The sequence below is a fragment of the Microcaecilia unicolor genome, chromosome 7, assembly GCF_901765095.1.
Source record: "Microcaecilia unicolor chromosome 7, aMicUni1.1, whole genome shotgun sequence".
Lineage (NCBI taxonomy): Eukaryota > Metazoa > Chordata > Amphibia > Gymnophiona > Siphonopidae > Microcaecilia > Microcaecilia unicolor.
In genome coordinates, this window is record NC_044037.1 from 11187530 (window position 1) to 11209016 (window position 21487).

A 21487-nucleotide genomic window follows, 5' to 3' on the forward strand; every position below is an offset into this window, starting at 1 on the left:
CTGGCACAAAGTTTTTCAATATTGTTAAATCACAAGAGAATTGTGAAAAAGTGCATGAGGACCTTCCAAAACTGGGCATCCAAATGGTAGATGACATTTAATGTGAGCAAGCACAAAATGATGCATGTAGGAAAGAGGAACCAAAACTGTAGCTACATGATGCAAGGTTCCATACTAGGTGTCATTGCTGATGATTCATTGAACCCCCCCCCCCCCCCCCCCCCCAACACAGTGTGCAGTGGTGGTTAATGGAAAATAAAACTCAGACTATTAGAATGTCTTTGTATCGCTCCATGGTGCAACCGGACCTCGAATACTGTGTACAATTCTGGTCACCGCATCTTAAAAAAGATATAGCAGCATTAGAAGTACAGAAAAGGGTGATGAAAATGATAAAGGGGATGGGATGACTTTCCTATGAGGAAAGGTTAAAGAGGCTAAGGCTCTTCAGCTTGGAGGAGATACCATAGAGGTCTATAAAATATGATGTGACACAGGTAGATGGGAATTGCTTGTTTACTCTTTCCAAAATTAGAAGGACTAGGGGGCATGAATGAAGCTACTAAGTAGTACATTTAAAGCAAATCAGAGAAGATATTTCTTTACTCAACAAGTAATTAATCTCTGGAATTTGTTGCCAGAGAAAGTGGTAAAAGCAGTTATTTTAGCAGGGTTTAAAAAAGGTTTAGCCAATTTCCTAAAAGAAAAATCCATAAGCCATTATTAAGATGGACCTGGGAAAAAATCCACTGCTTATTTCTAGAATAAGCATAAAATGTTTTACTCTTTTGGGGATCTGCCCGGTAATTGTGACCTGGATTGGCCTGTTGGAAACAGGATACTGGGCTTGATGAACCTTCAGTCTTTCCTGGTATGGCAAAGCTTAAGTTCTTATATTCATTTCTACAGGAGTTAGGCATTTGATATCTTTCTAGAGAGGAATTCTGACATTATAGATCTTTGCTAAAAGGGAGTAAGAAAGACCTTGGCTAACAAATATATAGGTTTGGGAAGTCAGGTTACGTTTTCCTTAAGTCATTTACAAATAGTAGTAATTGTCTGTGCATTTATTGCTAGAAATATATCCATGTGGGTTGTTTGTCATGTGTTCCATCACTATAGAAAATAATTTCTATGATCTGTGCAGGAAGATTCTTTAATGTTCCTGACTGCTCAGATCAGATTCTGGTCAGTTATAAGAGTCTTATATTCCCTTAGCTTGCAACAGTTGTATTAAACTGCTCCAGTGGTCATCTTAGAATTATAAGGTTTGGAGACTACTTTTAGTACTAATGTGAAGTTCTATGTCCTGAATTAACATTGTTGAGAAAGCAGAAGGGTAGATGGTGATATCAGTAGAATTAAAAAGATCTGTGTCTATATGTATATTTTTCCATGTCTAGTGACTTTGCAGTATGGTGTTGAAAGGTTCCATGTGTTGTCCACAAATCATGACACAATAAGAGTTATGTAAAAATGTCTGTGATTTATCTTCAGTGGTCATTGTATGTTGTATGAGTACAATCTGTTCTTGTTACCAACTAAGACCATCGTTTGCTGTTACAGTAAGCCAAAGGTTAGATTTAGAGATACTGATAAACTCAACAATCCTTTACAAATGAATCATTGGATGTTATGAACCTATACAATTTAAGATGTACCCAGTCTTGCCTGGCCAGCCTCAACAGAATTAGTGCTCTTAAAAAGATTATACAGTATTTTTGTTATCAAATAAGACCATTCTTTGTTACAGTAAGCCAAAGATTAGATTTTGATTTTCTCAAAATCACCTGCGATGGACATAGATCCTTATAAGACAAAGGTGTCTCAGTGCTCATAGGTCAGTGTGAAAATCAGACTTTCAGGATGTAGCTGCGCTGTTGCTACACAGAAAATAGAATATAAAGGAGGAAAGATATTTAGCACAGCTCAAGAGAGAGACATTGGGGTGGTGGATGAGGCTCTCAAAGTGACAAAACAGTGTGATGGCCGTGGTCAGAAAGATGCTTGAGGGCACATAGAGGGGTAGAACCAGCAGAAGAGAGGAGGTGTATCTTGCCAAGGACGTAAAAAGCCTTGAAGCGGTTCAGAGAAAAGTAATGAAAATGGTATGGGATCTGCGCCACATGAGGAGAGACTTAAGAACCCAAGGATGTATTCACTGGAGGAAAGGAGAGACAGGTGATATGATAGACATTTCAATATTTGAAAAGTATTAATCTACAAACATGCCTTTTCCAGAGCTAGAAAGGTGGTAGAACTAGAGGACATGAATTAAAGTTGTTGGGGTTTTTTTTTTTGGGGGGGGGGGGGGGGGGGCAACTCAGGAGTAATGTCATAGTTTTTCATTGAGAGGGCGGTAGACACCCCCATAGGAGGAGGTGGAGATGAATTCCAAAATGTGTGGGATAAACACAAAGGCATCCTATATGGAAGGCATGGACCCAAACAAGCTTAGCCCTGATTAGATGGCAACACCAGTACAGGGCAGACATCTGTGCCCTGGAGTGGTTGGAGAGCAAGGCCAATGCCAAGCAGACGTCTACTGTCTCTGCCCTGGAAGTGACAGATCAGGATAAAGTATATATATTGGTGGGTAGACCTGTACGGTCTATCCAGTCTGCCCAACAACAAACTTATTATACATGGTATGCAATACTTTATATGTATACCTGAGTTTGATTTGTCCTTCAGGGCACAGACCGTAGAAGTCTACCCAGCAGTGGTTTTGTTTCCTAATTACCGGCGCTGTCACCCAATCTCTGCTAAGATTCTGTGGATCCATTCCTTCTAAGCAGGATTCCTTTGTGTTTATCCCACGCATGTTTGAATTCCGTTACTGTTTTCATCACCACCACCTCCCACGGGAGGGCATTCCATGTATCCACCACCCTTTCCTTGACAAAATACTTCCTGACATTACTCCTGAGTCTGCCCCCCCCCCCGTCAACCTCAATTCATGTCCTCTAGTTCTACCGCCTTCCTGTCTCCAGAAAAGGTTTGTTTGTGGATTAATACCTTTCAAATATGTGAATGTCTGTATCATGCCACTTCTGTTTCTTTCTTCTGCCAAGGTATGCATGTTCAGGTCAGCAACTCTCTCCGTGTACGGTTTGCAATGCAAATCCCATACCATTTTTGTAGCTTTTCTTTGCACCACTTCCAGTCTTTTTACATCCTTAGCTAGATACGACCTCCAAAACTGAACACAATACTCCAAGTAGGGCATCAACATTTCCTTTCTTCTGCTGGTTATACCCCTCTCTATGCAGCCTAGCATCCTTCTGGCCACATCGTCAGGATTTATTTACCACCTTTTTGAAGGAATTCACTCAAGTGTACAGTAAGAATAGCTCAAACATGAGCAATTACAGCAGTAAAAATATTCAAAAACAATACAAAGTATGGCATGGTATACTAATGACAACATTTTAATCAATAGTGAAGGGTAAATTAAAGATGGAACATATAGATAGGTAAGACAGTGAGAAGAGTTAGAAAGTTCACCTTCAGATCCTCAGACACCATCACCCTAAGGTCTCTCTCATGTGTCGAGCTTACTAATCTCTCCCCTCCTATCCAGTATCTTTCTTTTGGTTTCTGCAGCCCCATGTGAAATAAGATCCTTATGGTGTTTTGTTTTTCACTCCCAAAGTACTAGCTGGGAGAACTGTATCAAAGTAGTTTCCTCTGCACATGGCCCCTTAGTATAGAGAGACCTGGGTGTGGGTGAGGACAATATCATTGGAGCCTAAGTTGCAGTACATTTAGAACTAGGATTGTTGGTCTATTTTCCATGTAAAACGAAGCTCAAGTAGCCAGAGTGTTATTTCCTAATTTATGTCTCTAGCTAGAGGGCTGGTGTTTGAGCTTTGAATGCCACAAAGCAGTTAAAGCCAGAACTCTGTGACTGTTTGCCTCGTATCCACTGGACACTGACTGCTGGGGTTTTCTTTAACACTGACATAGGCTCTGTGTAGCTGTGAAGGATACTGCTAGATTGGATAGCCAACATCAAAGTAGGTAGTGTGAGGGAATCTTGTGGCTGTTTCCAGGAGGGAATGTTATGGCAGGCACATAAAAATAAGTGAAAATGATGATAAAGCATAAGCTATACCTCCCTTAACAAATGTGCTGTGGCACTCTAGTCTCTACAGAGCAGATGTGTGTGACTACAGAAAGAATCAGAAGAGCTAGGGCCACAAAAACCACCACATTGGAAGAGGAGGTGGACATACATGGATTTGACACACACTAGAGAAGCACAGCTGTGTCTTTTGAAATTAAATCCACCAAGGCGCTAGAGTACATTTCATTTCTTGGCATATAGGTAGAACACATCAATATCTTCACCAAGTCTACCTACTGCTGTATACTCAGGTTGTTTGGTTTTTGTTTTTTTTTGGACCATTAACTTAGGGGCTATATGCACCAAAAACCATCACTGTTTCTTTAAACTTAAAATGGCTGCAGTGTTTCTTTCAGCCATTTTTATACAACACACTTCATTGTTCAGTCAATCACAAAGCTCTGTGCGATCAATGTCATCCATTCTACTTCTCTGTTTAACCCATGCAATTCATGATAATTTAAATGCATCTCATAATTTTCACCCTCCCACTTATCAATTATTCTCCATCTAATAGCACTTATTGTATTTTTTTTCAATAGCCAGTGTTTCACCAGCAGAGCCAACACATTTAAATTATCATGAACAGCGTTGGATCTGTGCTCAAAACAGAGAAGTAGAATGGGATGTCGTTGAAACCACAGAGCTTTGTGATGGACTAAACAATGATGTGTGTCATATAAAAATGACCGGGAAAAAAATACTGCAGCCATTTTACGTTAAAGAAACATTGAGGAGATAAAGGAAGGTGTGTGGCCTGCAGTTTTTAAATTCATATATTTCAGGAGCCTAAAACCTTGGAAACAGCATCATGCCAAATGTGAATTCATGGTGGTGACTGTCTCCAAAAGGAAAAGTAAAACTGCAGGACTGCTGAATAGGATAAGTCTTTCAAAAGTCTTACAAGTTTTGGAATAAAAAGTAGATGAATTTAGGTAATAGAAGGGACGTGATATATTAGGAAAATATATCAAATAAAAAGACCCATTAAATTGGACTGAAGAAGCTTTTTGATGGATATAGACCCTAAGTTTATGGTGGGCTGCAACCACTTTAAACCATACAGCAGTAGGTAAATGGAGTAGATTTTGAAATTAAGTGACATGCTCCAGCAGCTGTCCCATCCTACCAGTTATCCACAGGTCCTGTATCTGCACAGAACCCGTGGATAACTACTGCTGGGATTCTGCAGGCCGCAGCTAGAGGCCTTTGATTATTCATCACAGCTTCAGCTATAACCGAGGACCCCATTGTCGTGCAGAGAAGGAGCTTGGCTTTGGACCTTCAGCCTCAGTTCCTCAACCGATTTGGATGACTCCTCCCTCTCTGTCCCCTCAGTTTCTCCATCAAAGCAACCTCCCCGTTCCTGGCTTCCTTAGTAACTCTGGCACCGGCTCTAACACTCAGGGTGAGTTGCATGTGCTGCTCACTTCCCTCAGCCTTGCAGTAAGAAAGTGGATCATGAGCAGGTGATGTGTTGCACGTTAGTTCCCCAGCCTGGGGTTTGGCATGGGTGGGTGAGACTACAGCTGTGCACAGGCGTTACCTACAACTTTTCCACAACATGCTTGCTAAGATCTGATGGGACACCAGTTAGGAAAACCATGTCTTCAGACACTGGCTTGTACAGCACATTTCTATATATACCAGGAACTTTATGCTTTTTGGAGCATAAATTCTAGGTGAAGATGTTATCTTTCGGGGAAAATCAGAATTTTATTGCTAAATGAAAATGCTTTAACAAATTTTTTTTTTATTTGGATTTCACCATGTCTTTCCAATAGCAGTTCAGGGCAAGTTACATTCAGATAGAGGAGGTATTTCCCTGTACCCAGAGGGCTTACAATCTAAGTTTGTACCTGAGGCAATGGAGCGTTACGTGATTTGTCAAAAATCACAGAAAAGAGCAGTGGGATTTCAACCAGGGTTCCCTACCCGCTGCTCTAACCATTAGGGGCCAAAGCACCCCAAGCCTGAATTCCAGTTTAGAATATTAAAGTGAGTTGGCCTCTACAACGCCCCCTTACGCCATGGCTGTAGCTTGAGTAAACATCAGTTTCAGTGTAAGCGTACCATTTGCCCATGTGCATGTAGCACTGAGGGCAAGTACTCCTGTTTTAGTGTGGAAGTAGCGTGCTGAACTGGCGCACTATACAGAATGAGGGGAGAGGTGTCTACTTCACTCAGCTGCTCAAAGAGCCCTGACTCAACAAAGTTTTCATACAAAAAGGTCACATATCTATGGTGATACAAACCATACAACAAACATTGCACATTACTTCACTGACATACACACAATAGTCTTGATTTATTAACCTGCATTTTCTCTCTCTTTTTTTTTTTTTGTCATTGAGACTTACATTATGTTTGGGTCAACTAGAAAACCCAAAGAGATTTTATAACATTGTACAATTTGTAACAATTCTAAAAAAAAGAAAAAGGCAGAACAATTACAGCACACGACTCGGTAATAAAAATACCTCTATACACAGCTAACACACCATCTTTACAAAAGCAATAAACATTATTTAATACAGTCCAGAAATATACTGGTTCATTTCTGACCGGCAACTCTGTTGCCACACATTCTGAAGCTGGCATTCTCTTCTCTTGCCACAACCACAGAGAAGGAAGAGGCTGCTACAGGGGCATAGTCTAAATATATTCTAATGCATTTCTCGGATCTAAAAAAAAACATTATTTGTACAAAGAAAGTTTCAGTATAAACATGATCACATTTTCCTTATAACTTACCCTAATTTCAAGTATCAGTGTTTAATGGTGGTGGTTATTTGAGTTGGCACATCTAGAATCAGAATAGTCTACAGTAAAAATACTGAAAAAGCTGATGACTTTTACCTGAAAGTAACCGACCAAAAGAGAGACTATTACTATGATATGATCTGTTCCTTAGAAAAGGAGACAACTAATATAATTAGCAGACCCTAAAGCCTATTTCCTGTGTCCTACTTCTTATTATTTTGAAGAATTGAAGCCAGAAATTAAACTCATGCAAGATGTGTTAAACTACATCTATCTGCTACAGGGGATCCTCCAGGTCCCAACAGAGAGCTGCGGGATGAAGGTTGTAAGTTGCCCTGTTGTCTCTTGTAAGGACTTAAGAATTTCACACCAACATGGAAAATGTGATCCAGAAAAAAAAAAAGAAACATTCACATTAAATTACTTCTCATTTTACAATAAGAAGGCAGAAGGGACACAGTCACTCGAAACAATTTACAGACAGGATTGTAACATTGACCCTTTGACTAGCAATAAACAGGTCAGGTTTATAAATAGAAGAGAAAACACACCATTTAATGCTTACAAACTAAGCCCAAGAGAACTACACACATTATATAATAAAGTGGATTGGAAAAATGCTCTAAGACATCTATAAACTACAGTGCCTGTTAAGAAGAGACAGAGGAGTAGCCAAGGGCTGACCTCACAGTGACACACAGTGTCACGACGACTGTGGGGAAAGGCAATACTGGAGCTAATCTACACATCAGATTTGTACAGGGTGGGGTTTTTTTAAATTTTTTAAATACAATCAAGAAAAAAGATACAATTTGTATCAACAAACAAAAGGTTATTTCTGGTTATTTGAGGCATTGCTCTTGGCTGCTTTGTACCATAGAGAGAGATTTCAAACTAAAGACCAGGAAAGGTAAACCAAGGGTTTGTGACGCTAAAATCACCTTCCTCAAGGACCATCTGCCTCTGTTCCTATTCCAAAATGCCTAAATTATAGCAGGTCCTGCCTGAATGAAAGGAGCTATTCCACCCACATTCTTATTCTACAAAAATCGGATTTTTTTTTTTAAACTAGTATATGGATCTTTGGCATTAAAGATAATGTAATGAATGGTATTTTAGGACATTACATTCAGGAAGTCTAGTACTGACATCTATTTAAAAGGCTGGACTATTAACGTATGATTAAACCTATAGCTTTCTGTTTCAATATTGCACAAGATAAACCTCCTGCTACATCCAGGGAAAGAGGGGGAGAGAAGTGCCATGGTACCAAGAGCAGCCAGCAAGCCCCTATCAAAACACCAGAAAGAACCCTGACTGCAGCCTCACGTTCTGTGTGTTTCACAGTAAGAAACATTTAGGCAGTGTCACACCTTCTCATGAAGCAACAAAAGGCCGACAAAGCAGGCCCTTCTCAACTTTCATGAAAAAAAACTACAAGTCAACAGCTCCTAGCTCGAAACATAGCGAGCTACTAATGCTTCAAAATGTTGAAATATTTTATACACACTGGATTTCAAGAAATAAAAAGAATAGAAGAAAACAGCAGGGGAGCATTTCAGTGCAGCGTTAAAAAAAACAATCAAGGCCTCACAAGGCATCAAGCTGCAGAACTGGTCTCCCCCAAGTAAGAGGTGGGTCTTGTAATATCTACTAGTGTTCCTCTACCCTGCCAGAAGGTCATGCACACCTTGCCATGGGTTTGAAGTGCAACTCTGGAGTCTCCCTTTTCAGAGGCAAATGGGAAGTCACATCCACTTAGGACTTTTTGTATAAATAAAGGAATTCTAGAGGAAATCAGGTGCCGGCTGGGTGGTTTATATTCAGAGGAAATTTTAATATAGAGATTTGTAAGGACTTTAGGGAATTAATTTAAAATGTAGTGTCACTGTACCACATGTGAATAATTAAGAGACCTAGGGGTCCTTTTACAAAGGCATGCTGAAAAATGGCTTGTGGTAGTGTAAGGCGTGGGTTTTGGTCGCACGCCAATCCATTTTTTTAGCGCACCTGTAAAAAAAAGGCCTTTTTTAAAATTTTTGCCGAAAATGGACATACGGCATTTTGGGCCTGAGACCTTACTGCCAGCCATTGACCTAGCGGTAAAGACTCACGCAGTAATCGGGCGGTAATGGCCTACGAGTGCCAAATGCCACTTGGCGCGCACTCATTACGAGCGCCCGAAAATTAAGAAATATTTTTTGGACGTGCGCCAAAAATGAAATTACCGCAAGAGCCATGCGGTAGTCGGGCGGTAAGTCCATTGTGGCGCATGTTGGGTGCCCGTAGATGCTTACATGGCTTAGTAAAAGGACCCCCCCCCCCCCTAGTGGAGAAAATAACAAAAAAGCTGTCACCGTCTCATGAAATGTAAAAGTGCAGTTGCCTGATATTCTGCGGAACAAGTCCACTTAAAGGGACGCAGTACAGTATGAACCCTGCTGCTGCCAACACACATTAAGGTATGTTCTTAATCCGTTCTACTAAATGGCCATAGGTCTAGACAATGCACATATCCCACTGTTCTATCACTGCTGGCTAAAGACCAAAGAGTACTCACAACTACTGCTGTAAGTGACCGATCGCAGTGAAAAGGGCTGTTAACATTTACCAGTTCCCCAGTAAAGGCTCTGATGGGACTGTTTAAAAGCAATGCAAAGTCTCTGAAACTAGCTGCATTTGCTTGTACTCCCTTCAGAAAACCAGGCAGAGCTTAGGTTAGAAACTGTCCGTACCAGTGGACACAATCTAACCCAGGGGTGGGCAACCATTATACATAGTGGACCGCAACATTACATAATGGCAAATGCTGGTCCAGAGAGCGCAATCAGATTCCACGCTATCTTAGAATAATGACAGCAACATTTTTAGGAAACAAATCTATTTAAGTCTACGCGCTTTGAAAATGATCCTCTGTACGCGATTGTTCTGTTTTATCTTTTATGCCAAGTTTGTTTTCTTTGTTTTGAGACTGATCATTGTATTTATTATTTTTATTATGTATTTTATTGTAAATGTTTTCTTTGTGCTCCGCTTTGTGGAAGGCAGAATCTAAAAAATTTAAGTGATTGAACCGGAAATGCACAGACCTCCTGTGATTAATAAATAAGTAAAGCGTTAACTGAAACAAACCGCTAATGGCTATTCTGAAAATATTTGAAAAATACAGTATTTAAAATTTGCCAAAACTCTGGTTAATAACGTTTTCTCTGTATACTTCCCATGGTCTCGCAGGCCGCAGGTTGCCCACCCCTGTTCAAATCTCCGTGCATCGTTTCCCTCCCCACCCCCTAAACTGCAGGTGAAAGTGCACACATTTTTCATCCCCACATGCACTTTCACTCATGTATCCAGTGAGCAGTTTTCCGTCGGGTTTACCTAGGTAAATGTCTACCTAATGGGGAGGGCAGTTTTGAGAAGCCAAGAGCGGACAGCTGCATGGTTAATGTCACCAAAGACTTTTAGCTCTTTCTCAGCTAGCTGATGGATTACTTGAAATTGTGTATGTTCACCAGCAGCAGACAGCAAGTTGCAAGGCTTGTCTTGACGCCAAACAGGGTATATTTCATGGCAAATATACCTTTAGGCAAGCAACGATACATCTGAATGTTATTTTTGGACAGATGGGGGAAGTCTTGTACCGCTTCATTAATCTGGCCTATTTAGTAAGGACGAATCCATGCAGTAAGGTATGCACTTCCTTTTAAATATATTTAAAATTTCAATTTAAAAAAAAAAAAAACAACCCATATGGTTATGGATTAAACCTAATAATTATTAGGCTTAATCAATACAGTTCTATACAATATTCCGTAGCACAGAATATGAAAATATTTACAGCAGAATTCTAAATTTTCTGCATTTGAATCAGAACGAAGATCTCGGTCTTCACATACACAATAGATACTATTGTCCAGGTTCTATCAAATGCTCTAGCGTCCTGATCGTAATTTGGTAACAATCACAGCTGCCAACTGCTGTGCATCCGTCATGTGAGGGTTCTTCTCCATTACAGAGAGGACCAGGCCTGGGGGGAATATATTGCAGAGATTTTTGTATGTTTGATACTGGTGTTCAGGAATGATATGCTGCTCCCTGGACTCAGCTATCCCGACCCACGGAAACCTCCAGAGCTGCTCCATCTTTTCGGGCATACTGCGAACCATGACTGGTTCATAACAAGGCTGCATGAGGTTGTTACTCAGGGGATAAGACTGATAGGCATAGGGGTCTGCAGGACCAGGCAGTGGATCCCAGCTGGCATGCTGCTCTCGGCACAGGGGTGGTCTCCTCTGCCTCATGGGATTGCTTTCATACAGACGGGAATCTGAAATGCTGTCCATCCTCGTCATGACCAGCGCCCTTCCTGGCTGGGAAGTGGCAGAAGGATGCATGCTTTGAGGCACAGGATAGTCTCCAGGACAACTAGAGCGTGCGCCAACCGCTGGGTGCTGGATGTTTAGTGCTAGATGGGAAATGGACTGTTTGGCTGGAGGTTGCTTAGGCTCCTCAGGCTCATAGCTCTGAACTCTAGTTAAGGTTTCATGGTAACCGTGGGCAAAGGGCTGGAGACGATTCTGGGAGGGAGCTCGAGGAACCTTCATGTTGTCTTCTGGAGCGGGATCCGATAAACCCAAATATAAGTCACTGTAAGAGGAATAGGACTCAGTACTTGTATGGCTCAAACAATTGTCGGGACAGGGACTGGAGTTCCTGGAGTACAACCCATGTTCTTGCTCAGACACATAATAGTCAGTGCTAGGCATGTTGCTGATGCTGAGATTGGAGAAGTCACTTAGCATGGAATAGTAACCATGATCTCCCAGAGATTCATATTTTGGATACTGTTCTGCATAACTCACAGAGGTTCCATGGCTATTGGTCACCAGAATGGGTGGGTACTGCATGCTGGTCATGTGATCTAAAGCGGATTTCTGATGGGCAAATTGCGATGATCCAGGCACTGGACTACTTGCAGATCGAGTGTTCAGTGCACCAGCAGCATGGCTTTTACTGGGTGGAATGGTTGGAACACTCAGTGCCGACACAAGGGATGGGACAGAGTTGGCCTCGGATTTGCGAGCTATGGACAGCCTCTCCTCTGGTTCCACAGCAACCGAGCGAATACTGGGATCTGACTGGCGTTTCGGAGCGATGCGTTTCGCTTCGGAGGTTGCTTCACCTTGGGCGGTGGGCGTGCCAGTGCCGCATTTGACCAGCGCACCTTCACTCATTGTTTTCACTGCCGATAACTTAGCACTGATCCGAAGTTCATCTGCTACAGACCGCTGTGGCTGGTTTGCCCGTTCTGGATGGTAGTACTTGCACTTATGTCCATATGTGCACTTTTTACCTAGAAACAACATAGAACTGAATTACTACTACTATTTAACATTTCTAAAGCGCTACTAGGGTTACGCAGCGCTGTACAATTTAACATGGAAGGACAGTCCCTGCTCAGAAGCATTTCATTATTAGAACTGGCTAATTCATTGGAGGGCTCTTATTCTTGACGTAGAATTAAGGTTCCTGCCATGCAGTGGCGTTCCTGGGGGGGGGGGGGGGGTGCGGTCCGCCCTGGGTGCCACGCGCCTGTTGGCTCCGCTCGTTCCGTGCTACCTCTGCCCCAGAACAGGTTACTTCCTGTTCCGGGGCAAAGGGAGTATGGAACGAGCGAAGCTGACAGGCGCGCGGCCCCCCCCCCCCCCCAGCAGGTAAAAACGCACCCGGGGGGGCTTTCACCGGGGGGGGGGGGGAGGACGCTGCACCCGGGGGGGGGGGGGGGGTGCATCGGCGATCCACCTCGGGTGTCAGCCACCCTAGGAACACCACTGCTGCCATGCACACTCTCTAGTTTATAGAATCACAAATACACATAGAAGTTAAGCTATGGTAGTCTCGGTTTTAGCACCACTGGCTGGCCAAGTTTGGTCTCACAGCAGCTGGTGCCCAGCTCTTTATTCTGATGTCCCACAGCTTTTCTTTACTTCTTACCCAGTTTTCTCAAAGCTGCTACAGCTAAACTGTCATCTGATTCTTCTATAGACCCTGAAGAAATAATAAGACATCTCTCCAATCCCAAATGACCACGCCAATGTTTGTTTTCCTGAACTGGTTTGGAAGTTTTTAAGTTTGATTTTAGCCAAACTAAAATATAATTCCAAAAAGCTGCTTCCAGGATGACTTTTTCTATGCTTCTATTTTAGGGATTCCTGTCTGTGAGAATTTGTTGTCTTGTTCTTGGAGAAAGTGAACTTACCTGTAGCAGGTGTTCTCTGAGTACAGCGGGCAGGAATTGCATTTGCTTTGTATCCAATTGCAAGTCCCTCGTGACTTGGGAAGATGGGAAAGTGCTTGTGCATGCTCAGTGCGGGCATTCCAAAGACTTCTAAAAGGTTTTGTTGGAACGCTGATTAGCGTCCACGTGAGGACTTTTTGAGAGTAATTGTCCTGGCAGAGAACATCTGCTACAGGTGAGTAACACTGCTATTTCAACTATTGGGTAACTATACACTTCTAAGTACCTCATTTAGATCAGTTGACATCACCAGATTTTAGAGGTTGATAACTTCCTTCATGTTGCTTTTCCCCCCAGTTTCATTGGAAATCGGACATATAAAAGTTAGCTCTTTTTTTTGCTGCTGCCTTGCTCTGGGATCTTAATGTGAATCATGTTTTTTTTTGCCTTGAGTACACTTTTAAACCCCCTTGATCAACTAAAACATTTGGTCTTAACTTGAGAATTCTGAAATCATACTTCTCAGTTTTGTTATTTTTCAGATATTCCCACTTTCATTTCTGTTACTATAGGTTGTTTGTCAAGTGGGCCTAAAACGGTTATTTAGGGCCTTTTTTACAAAGCCGCTGTCACAGCTTTGTAAAAGAAGCCCTAAATTATCCAGGCTTAAAATGAGTCAATTCAAATTGCACAAAACACAGCTCTACCACTGTTCAACGAGCTTATGTGGTTGTCCCACATGATCTTTCTCTCATCATCACTCTGTATTTGTAAACACCGGAGACTGCAAACGCACCTCCGGTACTATGGAAGCCACATTGAGCCTGCAAATAGGTGGGAAAATGTGGGATACAAATGCAACAAGTAAATAAATAAAGCCAAGCTGATTTCCTGGCTTCCTTCAACATGCAAGTCACACAGTGGCGTACCAAGGGAGGGGCGGTGGGGGCGGTCTGCCCCGGGTGCACGCCGCTGGGGGGTGCCACGGCGCGCGCCTGTGGGCTCCAAGTTCGCTACGCTAACTTCGCTGGTTCGTTGCAGCTCCCTCCCTCTGCCCCGGAACAGGTTACTGCAGAGGGACCTGCAGCGAACCAGCGAAGTTAGCGTAGCGAACTCGGAGCCCACAGGCACGCGCCGCGGCACCCCCCCCCCCCCCAGCGGCATGCACCCAGGGGGGGTGTCATTTCGCGGGGGGGGGGCATCAGTGATCCGCCCCGGGTGTCATCAAGGGTAGGAACGCCACTGAAGTCACAAAACCTTATCTAACCCAAAAGGACTCTGCTCACCACCAACTCCCCCCCCCCCCCCCCCAATCCAAAAAATAAGCTGGCCTGAAACTTGAGGAGAGGAAGAGAAAATACAATGTAAAACTGAGAATTTCTGATTTTCATACAGTGGAATCAATAATGAATGCCACTGCTCCTCCAGGGGGACTGGGGCAGTTTACAGATTTTTCTCAGTCCCATGTATTGTTAAAAAAAAGATACACTTCTGCTCTTACCATAGGGACACGGCTGTTTCTTATGCTCTGGAATCACAGGCCTTTTTCTTAAAAAGTTTTCAAGGCTTGGTCCATGGCGGCCTAGTGGGTCATCGGGAGGCATGAACCTGCAACGCAACGACAAACGTGTTTGATTTCATTTCAGTCTTATAGCAATCCATCGTCTAAGTGTTTCTGTTTTTCATCTGGGCTAGTTGAACATCTTTGTGAATGGGCAATCAGGTCCTGTGCCCAAGATCTGACACTTGTAGGGGGCAACAGATTACCTTTCTTCTTCTCCCTCCGCTCTTTGCAGCCACTGCAGACCTTACAGTCCCTGAACAGCTTCTTGTTTCCGCTCCCTGGCACCGTGGTGCCCAAATGCCCACACATTCTTCGCATGAGGCATCATACAACTCTTGCAAAGAATGATCAGGTGCCAGGGACCACAAACAAAAGGATAAAGGATCATAGATTTGACATTCCACCTTTCTGTGGCACAATCTGTCAACTGTTAGGGCCAATGAGGCTCCCACCAAGCAGCCAGGAAATAAAGAACTCGGGGGGGGGGGGGGGGGGGGGGGAATGAGGAAATGTGAGAGATATGACTCAGGAGGATGAACAGAGGATCATCTGCATTGCAAGCATAATTTCCCCCAACAAACTTCCAGCAGCTGCATGTCCTCCGTCCTACTATCGATGCTTGTCTTCTGAAGTGTTTTTTGAGCTGTGTGGCCAAATCACCGATTTCTGAAGATTAGAAATGAAAGACTGCCACTGTTGCTGTCCCGCTTGCTGGGCAGGGATGGAAATAGAGTAAGAATTGAGTGAAGACGGGGGTGGGGACAGCATGGACTGGAAGACTGAGTGGGGGTTGGTGGAAGGGGAACAGGCGTAGTGGAGAAGGAAGGGTGTGTAGTCGGGGTTTGACTGGAAGAATAGCAACCTCGAGAATACCGGTGCATCAAATGAATAAAATGGAGTACAGCGTTCAGTGAGATGGGGGTGATGTTTGGAGCTCTAACTGTTCTACTCTTGAGTTCGCCTAGGTGACATTTCTCTCCTTAGAGGCTACCACTCAAGCTGCCTCCCTCCATATTCCCATGTTGGTGTTGGAGGAGAGTTCCAGAGCCCCAAGACACATTACGATTGTACTGATCCAAATGAGTGCTAGGGTACTGCCGGATTACGCCTTAACTCACAATGACTAACAAGAGCACTGCAGCAACAATCCTGAGGGTGGGAGTGAATGGGAGTCATTACTCTGGTTCCTTCCATAACCTTCATCACATGCTCTAAATCTGCCCTCCTCCAACTTCATGACTTCTGCAGCACCCTCAACTAGCTCAGGAAGCAGACGACCTGACCCAGTAACATCCATGTAGTATCCCTTGGTTTTGGTTTTTTTTTTTTGGGGGGGGAGGGCAATTCTGTACCACCACCTACGCTGCTCACTGCCCTGCAGAAGGTTCCTCAGCACAGGCATGTGCCACGGAGGCACCAGGGCAGCCTCATCCTCTAAGGCTTTCTCTACAGTCCCGCTCCTGGCACTCAAATGAGTGTTGGAACTTCCACTATGAATAAGGTAGTAGCTTGGGTACTTATGTGTAGTTTCTCACTATAAAAATAATAATAGACTCAGGAGTATAAACTTGTTATTGCCCCAAACCCTCAACAACCAAACAGTCCTTGACTGGGGTGGAATTGTGTTAATGGAGATGAAAGTTTGGAATTAATGTCAACGAGGGAAGCTTCCAATTGAGTACTGCCATTCTCTTGCGCAGGAGGAGTGGCCTAGTGGTTAGGGTGGTGGACTTTGGTCCTGGGGAACTGGGTTCAATTCCCACTTCAGGCACAGGCAGCTCCTTGTGACTCTGGGCAAGTCACTTAACCCTCCATTGCCCCATGTAAGCCACATTGAGCCTGCCATAAGTGGGAAAGCGCAGGGTACAAATGTAACAAAAATAAAATAGATACTATTGGAGATTCTACATGGAATGTTGCTACTATTGGAGATTCTACATGGAATGTTGCTATTCCACTAGCAACATTCCATGTAGAAGGCTGCGCAGGCTTGTGTTTCTGTGAGTCTGACGTCCTGCAGCAGAAGCCTGCGCGGCCACATTGGTGATCTGCAAGGGCCGACTTCTATATGGAATGTTGCTAGTGGAATAGCAACATTCCATGTAGAATCTGAAATAGTAGCAACAGTGGAGGAGTGGAGATTCTACATGGAATGTTGGTACTATTTGAGATTCTACATGGAATGTTGCTATTCCACTAGCAACATTCCATATAGAAGTCGGCCCTTGCAGATCACCAATGTGGCCGCGCAGGCTTCTGCTGCAGGATGTCAGACTCACAGAAGCAGAAGCCTGAGCGGCCACATTGGTGATCTGCAAGGGCCGACTTCAAATAGTAGCAACAGTGGAGGAGTGGCCTAGTGGTTAGGGTGGTGGACTTTGGTCCTGAGGAACTGAGTTCGATTCCCGGCACAGGCAGCTCCTTGTGACTCTGGGCAAGTCACTTAACCCTCCATTGCCCGCCGCCTTGAGCCTGCCATGAGTGGGAAAACGCGGGGTACAAATGTAATATAATATAATATATATGTTGAGATAAGTACACAGTTCATTTGCTGGCAGCAGTATGAACATATTTGATACTTCCAGTAATACCCCCTCCCCCCAACCTGGGACCGTTTTGTTATTTATTTGTAGTTTCTACCTCAGTGGCTGGATCTGAGGTTTAATCCTTGAGCTGCAGAATCCCTGAAGCCATCCTCTCTTTCCACTGCTCAGGCTAAAATAAGAACACATCGTGCCTAGCTCCTCGTATTAATCTAATCCTATACTCACCCTTTTAGTCCCACAGGGCCATCCAGAGTGTCTCATAACAAGTGATCATACAATTGAGGAACTTAATTCCAAAACCTGGTAATGCGAAAAGCTGTTTTCTGGACAAATGAATGTTTTTGTTTTCAAGAGTTCTAGTCAATATAGGAAAATGTTTTCACTGAATACTATACATGAGTAAATGCCTTTCAGTGCAAATTTCATACATTTCGTGACTAAGAAGGCACCCTGTTTCTAGTATAAACTTGTTTTTGAAAAAAAAAGATGTACTTTGGTTTTGCAGCTAAGCTTTTCAATTTCATAAATACAAACGACAGAATACAATTAAAAATTCAATTCATAAGGACACGTACAATTCAAAAAGAAGTACTGGCAAGTATCGATAAAAGCATTTTAAGAATTTCCTTACAAAAGGCTTGTTTTATTTGTGACCTACTTGTCGTTCACAAAGGAGTACATCAGCAATCGCTCCTCAATGAACTTCTTCCACTCCGGTTTCTCATTTTGAAGGTCTCGGTAGTTGTCATTGGAGACAATGATCCCATCAGAGTCAAAGGCCAGCTTGACAATAAACCGATCGTCATAACACACCACTCGCCTGCCCTGCACTCTCCGAGATGGAGTGAAGACGAGAATTTTCTCCTTCTCCAACCTGCGCAAAACCTCTTGATCTGAGAATATATGCAGAAAGGTCCTAGTGAGAGAGGCATTCCAAAAACCAAGATTTCCTCCATGAAAGCAATAAATGATTTGCCAGTAGAGAAAGCAAGACAAACGCTTGCAAACAACACTTCTCTTCCCGTATCACAACGAAACGCACAGCCAACTGTCACATACTGTGCTACTTAACAGAGGTGAGACATTTGACAAGTTCCGCTAATATCTCAGAAGAGAATCTGCCAATGTAGAACCTGTTCTAAAATATATGGCTAAATTAACTTTTATGCACCAGGCTACGTGGACATTTTAGAAAATGAATGTCTAATCGATGGGGCAAAACAGGAATTATGAACATCTCTGACAGCATTTTTATTAAGGTACCCAATTTTTAAAAGTTAACACTTTAAACGACAACATGATTCTATGGGGTTTTTTCGGGTAATTTCCATATGGAATGAGCTCCCTCTGTATGCTAGAGTGGAATCAAATTATGTATGATTTTGAAGGAAATTGAAAACTATTTTATTTGATAAGTTTTAAGACTTTACTTCTGTTATTCTGATGTATGGGTCTGGGGATTTTTTGAAATAGTTTTTTATGTTGGTTATTTCTTGATGTAAGCTGCCGAGAACCTCCGGCTGAAATTTGAGCGGTACAAGTCTCACATTAGATTACATTACATAAATGTTTATCTGCTGGAACATGAATGTTTAAGTCAGCCACGATAGGAGCAAACATTCATTTATCCCTTGCCAGCTTTGCTTTTGAGGAATGGGGATTTAAGGAGGTGACGTCCCCTAATTCTTCCAGTAGAGTTCTGCTCAATAGCACTCTCCTGACATGACGTAGATGTTAATTCTCCTTCTGAAATGGGGTATGAATATTTATATCTTGGGCCCACCTACAACATGCCCAGACCACCCCCCCCCCCCTTGCTATATGGACATTCTTCAGTTTTAGATATTTATATCCCAGCTTTGTAAAACTGAGCTATACAAACTCATGCACTATGAACGTTTAAATGCCGGTTTCTGGACATCTAATATCTGAATAACACCTTCTCAATCTCCAATAAATCAACTTGGATTTCATCACTCACCTGTCCAAGCCCAACATGAGGTACATTACGGTATAGTAGGTTACTCAGCAAATAATTTACAACCCGAGGGGCCTGTTTACTAGAGGTTCTCCTTTATTTTGTCTCTCTGGGGAAAATGCTTAGTAAATAGGGACCTAAGTTTGTACATGAATTCAAATTCCAGAAGCAGGGTTATAACATTTTCAGCACAGATCAAGATGATTACAACAAAGAACCCACATTTCAAATAGTAAATGGCAAACTCAGGTCATAGATACAGCCGCTAAGAGCAGGAGCGAGTGACTTTGCTCCTGCCCCCACCACCCCCGCTGGACCACCAGGGATTGCAGGTAGGCTGGGGGCAGGGAGTATCCTGCATGTTGGAAAGGTAGGAGGGGGTGGGTGGGTGGGTGGGATTAGAAAGCCTCTGAAAGTTTTTTTGAATTATGCGGGTCCCAGCTGATATTCAGCCAGGGCCTGCATAACTGTCTTCAATATCGGCTGGGACGCACATAAGCTCTGGCGGCCAGCGCTAGAACATTTAGCCCTGGTGACCGCACATGACCCAGAACTAACTTTCCAGGGCTAATTCAGCCGGCCAGAGTCAGCGTTTTAATCAAAGAGGCTGATCACCACTGGGCTGCAATATTACACCCAGAATTCTTCTGTCATAGAAACATAACAGCAGATAAAGGCCAAATGGCCCATCCAGTCTGCCCTTCCTCAGTAACCACTAAACCCTCCTTTTCCTAAGGGATCCCACCTGCCTGTCCCATGCTTTCTTAAATTCTGACACAGTTCTCGTCTCCATGACCTCCACTGGGAGGCCATTCCACGTATTCACCACCCTTTCCGTGAAAGAATATTTTCTTAGATGCCTCCTAAGCCTATTTTCTCTTAACTTCATCCTATGCCCTCTCATTCCAGAGTTTTCCTTCATTTGAAAAAGGCTCATCTCCTGTACATTAATGCCACTGAGGTATTTAAACGTCTCTATCCTATCCCCATGAAAAGTAAATATTCCTATGGTACAAGGGTTGTGATTGCTCAGCCTGCCCTCCAGTAGCCCACAGACACCATTGTAACCTACACTTTCCTCTCAAATATCTCCATTTTTGCCACTTAATATTCTGGAGTTATGTTGTTTTGGTCAGAACACTAACCTGTTTCACAGTATCACCAACTTTATTATGGCTAAAAGCAAGATAAAAGGGGGATAATTTTCAAAGGAAGTTCTATGTGCAAAGAGATCTTTACTTATGGAAAACTGCCCTCCTCTTCTGTACAGAAAAAAGGAGGCGCAAGAGCAGACCTGCTTAAGTATGCGCTAGGATTTAAGTGTGAAATCCTGCTGTATTTTTTACCCCATATACTTTGTGGGTACACAGCAAGGCCAACCTGAGGGTATCCAACACCTTAGGCCATACACACCTCTACCCCAGCTCATGGCCTCCCCTCCCCCCAGTATCTCCTCTTCTCCTAAGGTGGCCAGTAACCCCCTTTCCCCTCTACACTGCCCCTCCTGTCTCCTGCTTCTCTCCTTCCCCTATGGTTCTTTATACTTTTTTATTATGGATTTGGTTCTGTTTTACGATGTTGCATTCTTGGGTTTTTGTATATTCTTTTTATTATAATCTGCCTAGAACTATTTTGGTTAAGTGAAATATAAATGCTGATATTATATTAAATTCCTTCCCTATCTCTCCAGGATAATCTTCCCTTCCCCTTTCTACCCCTCCCTCCAGGTCCAGCATCTCACCGTCCCCTTGCCTCTCCCTACCTCCCTCCCCTCCCCCAAGATCCAACATGTCCACATCCCCTTAGCTTTTTACTACCTCCCCTCCCCTCCTTGGGTCTAGCATTTCCCCTTCCCCTCCCCCCCATCTCTGTATCAAGCATTTCCCCTTCCCCTACAACTCCCCCCCAAACTGGTCCAATATCTCTCAACTCCCCTTCCTTACCCCAATCCCACGTCCAGCATCTTCTCCCTTTTCTCTTCCCCCTACTACTGCCGATCTCTTTCTGCCTCTTTTCAGGCCGAAGCTTCAAAGGTCCCCAGTACCAGTATGGAGCTTTTCATCATAAGGCCAGGTTCAAGCACTGCCATGTACCATCCTCCTCCTGACAGATATCCTGCACTGGGGGACAGCCAGACATAGCAGTCCCTGAGCACAGGTCTGTGATGCAAGGCCCTAGGAACTGGTAAGGCTACAACAACAGGAAGGGAAAGAGAGGGCGAGATGCTCTGATCCCTAGTTTGTCAAGTGGCAGGGTAAGCCCTGATACA

General features: G+C 43.4%; 1 protein-coding gene across 1 annotated transcript in view; it reads right to left on the bottom strand.

The window, feature by feature from the left end:
• Positions 1–10119: 10119 nt before the first annotated feature.
• ZC3H12B (zinc finger CCCH-type containing 12B) overlaps positions 10120–21487 on the bottom strand; it is a 135638-nt gene continuing 124270 nt past the window's right edge. Inside the window, exons 4-6 of the mRNA XM_030210305.1 lie at positions 17899–18133; positions 14632–14738; positions 10120–12245 (exon numbers count right to left, since the gene is read on the bottom strand). Coding sequence (XP_030066165.1) covers positions 10825–12245; positions 14632–14738; positions 17899–18133 — 1763 coding nt within the window. The 3' untranslated portion in view covers positions 10120–10824. The remainder of the gene's footprint in view (positions 12246–14631; positions 14739–17898; positions 18134–21487) is intronic.